At 47.6% G+C, this 8,630-nt stretch overlaps 1 protein-coding gene across 1 annotated transcript in view; it reads left to right on the plus strand.

The window, feature by feature from the left end:
• dtna (dystrobrevin, alpha) overlaps positions 1–8,630 on the plus strand; it is a 31,867-nt gene that overhangs the window by 16,898 nt on the left and 6,339 nt on the right. The window contains 7 exon segments of the mRNA XM_056292524.1: positions 1,323–1,404; positions 1,797–1,885; positions 4,795–4,908; positions 5,109–5,205; positions 7,882–8,041; positions 8,161–8,250; positions 8,356–8,464. Of these exon segments, the coding sequence (XP_056148499.1) occupies positions 1,323–1,404; positions 1,797–1,885; positions 4,795–4,908; positions 5,109–5,205; positions 7,882–8,041; positions 8,161–8,250; positions 8,356–8,464 (741 nt within the window).

The raw sequence follows: 8,630 nt of genomic DNA on the forward strand, positions 1-8,630 counted from the left end.
TTATTTAGGAGAACCCCACTGCTGCTAAGACAGCTGTTGAGCTGTGTAGGATAGTGAAGCTCTGAGGTTCATATTGCATCTGCTTAGAAGTGGTGAAATGTCTGTGCTTAACTGATCTACACACTGAGGAACGTTTGTTCCTTGATATATATTTTCTCTTTGTGTGTGTGTGTGTTCTGCGCGCACATATGTGTGTGTGCTGTGCATGCATAGGTGTGTGTGAATGTGCATGCGTATGTGCATGCATGCGGGTGCGCGCACGTGCATGGTTGCATGTGTGCTGTGCATGCATGGGTGTGCTGTGTGTGCGTGCTGTGCATGCATGTATACGTGCATGCTCATGTCTGTATGCATGTGTGTGTTGTGTGCATGCATGGGTGTGCATGCGTGTGCATGCGTGTATATGTTCATGCTCGTGCTTGCATGCATGGGTGTGTTGTGCGCATGTGTGCGTGTGCATGCATATGGGTGTGCGTGCATGGGTGTGTGTGCGCGTATGCATGCATGCATGGGTGTGCACATGTGCACGTGTATAGGTGTGTGCGTGTGTGTGCGTGCGTGCGTGTGCGTGCATGCATGCATGGGTGTGCACGCGTATAGGTGCATGCATGTGTGTGTGTGTGTGTGTGTGTGTGTCGAGTTTAGGTTTGGTAGTTTCTCTTCCTCTTGTGCATATTTGTTGTCAGTATTTCAGGAGGTCCTTAATTCTGTGACATGGTATCATAACTATAAGTCAGACACCTACTAAATACCATCTATCCATCCATCCATCCATCCATTATCCGAACCGCTTATCCTGCTCTCAGGGTTGCGGGGATGCTGCAGGCTATCCCAGCAGTCACTGGGCAGCAGAGGGGGAGACACCCTGGACAGGCCGCCAGGCCATCACACAAAAATCGTTTCCCATACAGACACATGCATGCATGCACACACACCTTCTGGCGTGCACACACGTGTTCTTTGCTGCTTCATTGTCGAGCTTTTGCGACACTTGGATCATCTTAGAATGCGAAGCGACAATAACCCCATTTCATCTTTTTTTATAGATAACCTGAACACCTTCCTGCTTTTGTGGCTTCCTGTAAATAGCTAAACACACTCACAAGGGGCTCTCCTGTCAAAGCAACGCCTTTGATGCTTTTCTGAGGAAAAACTAATCTGCCAGACTAGAATAGTAGCAAAGATGTCAGCCAAACTGTCTTGAATGTCCTTATTCCACTGAATACTGTATGTTTGTGTCGGTTTTGTTTTATCTTTTTTCCCCAGCTTGAGTATATCAGTGTCATGTTGTGATTCCTGTCTCTATTTTTCCTCTTCACCAGTTTGCTGGAGAGCAGTAACCACCAAGATGAAGAGCACAGCCTCATTGCCCGCTATGCCGCCAGACTGGCTGCTGACGTTGCGGTGAGACAGATAGGACATTCATTGCCTTTGACATTGAGCACGCGCAGCATGAATGCACACAACATCATGGCTTATCTCATTAGCCTCCAGCATTAAAAAAAAAAATCTTTCAGGGAAGGCTTTAATGTCTACTATCCTTGTGGCTGAAGGCTTTCCTTTTTTAATTGCTGTGGTTGACATGGGGGAGGTTGGCAGGGTGAGGGGTTACAGGGTCATTTCTGACCCGGCCATCACGCTGGTTTATATTCTGAGCAGATCTTGACGGATGGCTGCTGACTTTAATGTGATGGTGCATTTTGTGCGACGTGAGATAAAGGTGGTGGGGTAACATCAGACAGAGGTCCCTGTAACTGACGTCATGTCTTCTGCTTGGTTTCACCAACCAAGCGCAGATGCAGCGGGTCCCCACAGACCTCTGTTGCTCCATGGACGCCAACAAACAGCAGAGGCAGCTCATCGCTGAGCTGGAGAACAAAAACAGGTCAGGGACGACTGTGTTTGCCTTTTCACACCTCTCTCGCTGTGTCTCTGTCTGTCTGTCTGTCTCTCTCTGTCTGTCTCTCTCTCCTCACAACCCCTCCAAACCAGACCTCTATCTCAAAAGGAGAAAAGATGTCCACCTTTAAACATGTCATGAGTCTAACGATATGAATGCAAGCCTGAAAATCACGGGTTTTTTTAAATTTCCAGATAACTAAATTTTTTTGACAAGCAAAACCATCTTAGATTCTTAAAATTGAGTGATAGTGATAAGAATGAGGTCCTGTATTTTATAATATGAATAAGTGGCATATGCATAAATATTTTCAGTGAATTCCCGAGTCCATCTTCAAATCCCAAATGAAAGGGCCCAGTGCCCCCTTTTTGTATGATTGCTACAGAACAAGTGCCTTCTCCCTCTCACCCTTTTCCGGGTGGTGTGTAGTCCTCAAGCTCGGGTCCTCTACCAGAGGCCTTGGAGTTTGAGGGTTCTGTACAGTATCTTAGCTGTTCCTAGGACCGCACTCTTCCGGACAGAGATCTCATATGTTGTTCCTGGAGTCTGCTGGAGCCACTCTCCCAGTTTGGGGGTCACGGCCCCTAGTGCTCCTATTACCACTGGGACTACTGTGGATTTCACCTTCCACATCTGATCTTGTTCTCAAAAAAAGACATGCATTTTAGGGTTAATACTCCTGTCTGTTCCCCTGACCAGAGCAATGGAAAGAAGAACTGGAGTTGGTCCCCAGGTGCTGCAGCTGCTCACTGCTCCTATACAATAGTATGGGTTAAATTCAGAGAAAAAAATCGATGTAAAAATACAACTCATTGTAAGAATACAAAGACAAAATAAAGTCAATTTCTTCTTTTTTTCTTTCTTCCCTCAGCCCTTGGTATTTCTCTAGCTTCTCGTGCTCTTTCTTCCTGATGGTGCTGTCGCTCAGGACTGCTACTGCTTTCTTCTGTTCCCCGTCGACCACCACAATGTCTAATTGGTTAGCCAGCACCTGCTTGTCAGTCTGGAACCTGAAGTCCCACGTGATCTTAACTTTGCCATTCTCAACCACCTTTGGTGGTGTCTCCCATTTGGACTTGAGGACTTGCAGTCTGTATTCAGTACAGATGTTCCTGTACACTATCCCAGCCACTTGGTTATGCCTTTCAGTGTATGTAGCTAGCAATTTACACCTTGCTTCTAAGTGCTGGACTGTCTCAGGAGAATCTTTGCACAGCCTGTATCTTGGGTCTTGTGTGGTAGACCCCTGCCTCAGTCGATCTGGTCCTGAGTGCCTGTTCTTATGCTGCTATGATCGGAGCCTCTGTGCTGTCTTTGAGTCCAGCTTTTTCTAGCCACTGGTAGGATTTCTCGATATCAGCTATGTCTTCTATCTGTCGATGGTACATCCCATGGAGGGGCTTGATCTTCCATGATACCTGCTCTTCTACTTTCTCTGCACTCTCTGTCTTCTGCTGCTTGAGGTACTCACTCAGCAGTTTGTCCTGGAGGCCCGCTTTCTGATGTACTCATGGATGTTCCTTGTTTCATCCTGGATAGTGACTCCGACACTCACTAACTCTCAGCCCCCATGTTATCGTACGGTCTCAGGCGGCTGGATTTTGGGTGGAACCCTCCGTGCATTGTGAGGAGTTTCTGTGCCCAGATATCTGTGGTCTTTATCTCCTCCTTTGGCCAGCTTATTATTCCAGCTGGGTGTTTGCTGACTAGTAGGGCATACATATTGATAGCTTGGATCTTATTCTTCCAATTGAGCTAGCTCCTCAGGACCTGCCTCACTCTTTGGAGGTATTTGGCTGTAGCTGACCTTCTTGCTGCCTCCTTGAGGTTTCAATTTGCCTGTGGAATACCCAGGTACTTGTAACTGTCCTGTATGTCTGTTATCCAGCCATCTGGTAATTCAACCCTTTCAGTCCTCACCACCTTTCCTCTTTTTGCCACTATTCGACTGCACTTGTCCAGTCCAAATGACATCCCAATGCCGTTGCTGTAGAGCCTGGTGAGGTCGATCAGTGAGTCATTGTCTCGCTAATTCCTGGCATACAGCTTGACGTCATCCTTGTATAGGAGGTGGCTGATGGTAACTAGACTTCTGAACCTGTATCCATATCCAAGGTCTGGGATTTGAACCCCGGGGTTGTCCAACTTTGGTGGTCATTCCAGGTTGTCCTCTGTACAGTGGGTTTTCTCCGGGTACTCTGGTTTCCCCCACCATCAAAAGAAACATGCATGTTAAGGTTAAGACTCCTGTCTGTGCCCCTAACTAAGACAACGGAAAAAGACCCGGAGTTGGTCCCCGGGTGCAGCATGAAGGTGACAGCCCACTGCTCCTAGTTACACAGATCACAGCCAGGATGGGTTCATTTGCAGTAACTAAATTTCCCCAACGGGATCGATAAAGAAAATTAAATTATATATATATATATATATATATATATATATATATATGTCCACAGGATGTTGCAATGAAACCTTCGATATATAAAAAAAGAGCTCAACAATTCAGGAGCAAAAATATAGACATTTAACAACTTTGAGCGAATATATATATACATGTGTGTGTGTGTGTGTGCGTGTATATATATATATATATAATTAAACGTATAGACACCCTAACAGTTATTATTAGTTACTTTTTTTCTAAGGAAAAATGATCTTAAGTTTGTTTAACTCACTGAAACTCATGGTAATCTTGGTAATTGCATTGGTTTTTTTATGTTGTTTTTATGTTAAGCATCCCATAAAGACAAATTCCTATGAATGCACTTTTTTTTATTGCTATTATTATCATTATTATTATGTCCAAACGTATTTGGCTGTGTGGACACGTAAAAGGTAAATGTGTGTGTGTGTGTGTGTGTGTGTGTGTGTGTGTGTGTGTGTGCATGCCACAGAGAAATCCTGCAGGAGATCCAACGGCTGCGGCTTCAGCACGAGCAGGCCTCCCAGCCACCGCCTGACAAGGGCCCGCAGAACCCCACGCTGCTCGCAGAACTGCGGCTTCTCAGGTACCTCTATGCAGCCGATACTGTGACCGAATTGACAAACTTTCAGGAGCCCATCTTTTTGCAGGGCAAGCAAACAACAGTGCTAGATGCTTTGTAGGGTTTTTTTTTTCTTGTTCTTTCTTCGACTGTTCATCCGCCGTAACAGTGTGCGTTTTCACGCTGTGTGTCTTTCTCCTCTCTCGTCTTGTTCCTTCCGCCAGGCAACGCAAAGACGAACTCGAACAAAGAATGTCTTCCCTGCAGGAGAGTCGCAGGGAGCTCATGGTGCAGCTGGAGCAGCTCATGATGCTCCTGAAGGTATGGAAGGCATGCACATTAAACCACCTGACCCCAGAGATTAAAAAAAAAAAATCCCCCTGTGAGCAGTCAGTCGACTGCCTCTTGATACACGTGAAGACCTGTAAGCAAAATGAAGTACTGAGTGTGTCCACCAGAGGGCATACGTCTCCAGTATTACCACTGATAAAGCACAGCATACAATTGCTATCAGACACTGTTGATGCGGAGTACCAAGATGTAAATTTCAGATCAACTCTTAAATTTGGGGTTGTAATCCATCACAGGCAAAAAAACAACAATGCAAAAACACGCCCCCCCCCCCCCTTCTGAGAGGGATAAGCGTCAGAGTGAGAATAATCACAGGAGTCAATAAGAGAGGCCTCCCAAAGCCAACATAAACTGCTTACTCTACTGGCTTAAGTGGTGAGGATATCAATCTTATCAGCCCGGGAGGATCGATGCCAATCCATGGAACACGTTGGAGCAAGCCGCAGGCTCATCAGGAGGAGGTGCCAGCCTGGGAGACGTTCCCTCGTGTTGTCTTTGTTATTCCGCCAATAACAAAAGAGTCATTGGCGAGAACTTCGTTGAAATGGGGTTTTTGTTTTTTTGGTTTTTTTTTTTCCGACAGGAGGAAGAACGGAAACAAGCCGTAAGTCTGAAAAGCGTGGGGTGAACTCCGGGAACGAATGAATGACTGAATGAAAGTAAACCTGAAACATGCCGAGGTTTATAGGCTGGAAGACAAACCAGTTGCATGTGTAACTGGAAGTTAACAACGCTGGCGTTGTTTTTTGCAGTCTTGATCTTGGCAGATGTCTGATTTAATTCTACGAAATGAAATAGCCTGTTGTGCTAACAGCATGTAGCAGTATCGGCGTAATAGTAGAAGCATAAAAATACTGCATTTCAGTGCGTGTCTTGTGTTGTTTCAGTTGCTGTGTCTTGGATGAAGTGGTTTGTTTACTGACTCTGCAGGCTTTCCAGTTGCTCAGTTTGAGGATGAACAACACTTGACTTTTCTGTAATGTTTCTTGAAATTATAAAATGTTTACAACCCCCATCGGCTGTCTTTTGGGCACGGTGGCCCAGTGGTTAGCGCCGTCGCCTCACAGCGAGAAGGTCCTGGGTTCCAACCCTGGGGTTGTCCAACCTTTGGGGTCATCCCGGTCCTTTCTGTGTGGGGTTAGCATGTTCTCCCTGTGTCTGCGGTGGGTTTTCTCCGGGTGCTCCGGTTTCCCCCACCGTCATCAGAAAGACATGCATGTTAGGGTTAATACTCCTGTCTGTGCCCCTGAGCAAGGCAGTGGAAATGAGAACTGGAGTTGGCCCCCGGATGCTGCACGGCGGCTGCCCACTGCTCCTAGCTACACAGCTAGGATGGGTTACATGCAGAGAGGACTTTTCCCACAGGGAATAATGTAGTATATCAAATTCAAAATAACAGAACAACGTACCCCAGGTTACTCATAAGACATGAGGGAATCAAATGAGGGGAACAAAACTCAACAGAAGTAAAGCTGTAGAGTTTTTCGACAGACCCTGTTGGACACAGGTAGTGAGAGGAAAGAAGTATTTGTAATATTTGCAAGACGAGTGGATACAGTAAGGACTCATGGGGAGGGTCGGTGATGCCAGTTGAATAAAACAACCTAACCCCATTAACTAATGCACTGGTATTACACGGACCATGAGGTGTTTGCGGTAATGTTTTGACGAGGTAGATCATTGATGAGGTAGGCCAGATCATCGCTGATTTACAAACTGGTTTAAAGTTGTTTTGGGCGTCCAGGTAGCATGGCGGCCTATTCCGTTGCCTACCAACACGGGGATCGCCGGTTCGAATCCCCGTGTTACCTCCGGCTTGGTCGGGCGTCCCTACAGACACAATTGGCCGTTGTCTGCGGGTGGGGAGCCGGATGTGGGTATGTGTCCTGGTTGCTGCACTAGCGCCTCCTCTGGTCATCGAGGCGCCTGTTCAGGGGGGAGAGGGAACTGGGGGGAATAGCGTGATCCTCCCACGTGCTACGTCCCCCTGGTGAAAATCCTCACTGTCAGGTGAAAAGAAGCGGCTGGCGACTCCATGTGTATCGGAGGTGGCATGTGGTGGTCTGCAGCCCTCCCCGGATCGGCAGAGGGGGTGGAGCAGCGACCGGGACGGCTCGGAAGAGTGGGGTAATTGGCCAAGTACAATTGGGGAGAAAAAGGGGGAAAAGTCAGACGCACAGTGGCGCAGTGGTTAGCGCAATCACCTCACAGCAAGAAGGTCCTGGGTTCAAGCCCCAGGGTAGTCCAACCTTGGGGGGGTCGTCCTCTGTGTGGAGTTTGCATGTTCTCCCCGTGTCTGCGTGGGTTTCCTCTGGGGGTTCCGGTTTCCTCCCAGAGACATGTAGGTCAGGTGAATCGGCCGTACCAAATTGTCCCTAGATGTGAAAGTGTGTGTGTGTGTGTGTGTGGGGGGGGGCCTTGTGATGACTGCTGGGATAGGCTCCAGCATCCCCGCGACCCTGAGAGCAGGATAAGCGGTTTGGATAATGGATGGACGGATGGCTGGAAAGGGGAAAAATCAACAAAACAAAAAAAAAGTTGTTTTGAGTCGATATCGTGGTCATCACACAATAACGTTACTGATAACACTGTGACAGAAAGTGACACCCGTCCGGTATACCGTCTTCCCGCCCGTTTGTGTTGCAGACTCAGGGCCCTGGCTCGCCGCGCTCCTCCCCAAGCCACACGGTTAGCCGGCCCATCCCCACACCGGTCCACTCCGAATCTGCTGGAACAACTCCTACCCACACGCCTCAGGACTCGCTCACGGGGGTTGGAGGGGACGTGCAGGAGGCCTTCGCTCAGGGTAATGCGGGCAGACACACTCCAACAGGAATAACACTGTCGTTCGCTGGCGAGGCCGCGCGGCTGGAAACCGGCCGCGCTTGCCAAGTCTGAATCAAGGTCTCCTCTTATCTCTCCAAGGGCCAAGGCGAAATTTGAGAAACGACCTGCTCGTCGCCGCTGACTCCATCACCAACACAATGTCGTCGCTGGTTAAGGAACTAAATTCGGGTGAGGTGATCATTTGGGGAAACTTGTGTTTTGCCTTTTTTTGTGTGAGGTTTTCTGCTTTTGCAGAACAAATGTGTTAAAATCAAGTCTCTTGGCGTTCCTCAGAGGGTGGAAGTGAGACAGAGAGCATTGTGGATTCAGACTTTGGACGTGGCGACTTATCTGTTGCCTCCTCCTCAGATTTCTTCTTGACACAACTCACCACCAAGCCCAGGTAGTTTAAGTGTCATCTTGGGTATGTATATAACACATATGTATAGGAACTCGTTAGGTTTGTTCCTGCGTTCTCACAACACAATAATTTTTAAAATATGCTTGTCAGAAGAGGTTAGAAGTTTTAAATTTGGAGGTGTAGGACCTTTGCTCAGTCGGCCTGGATA

Source organism: Lampris incognitus, chromosome 14 (genome assembly GCF_029633865.1).
Source record: "Lampris incognitus isolate fLamInc1 chromosome 14, fLamInc1.hap2, whole genome shotgun sequence".
Classification (NCBI taxonomy): domain Eukaryota; kingdom Metazoa; phylum Chordata; class Actinopteri; order Lampriformes; family Lampridae; genus Lampris; species Lampris incognitus.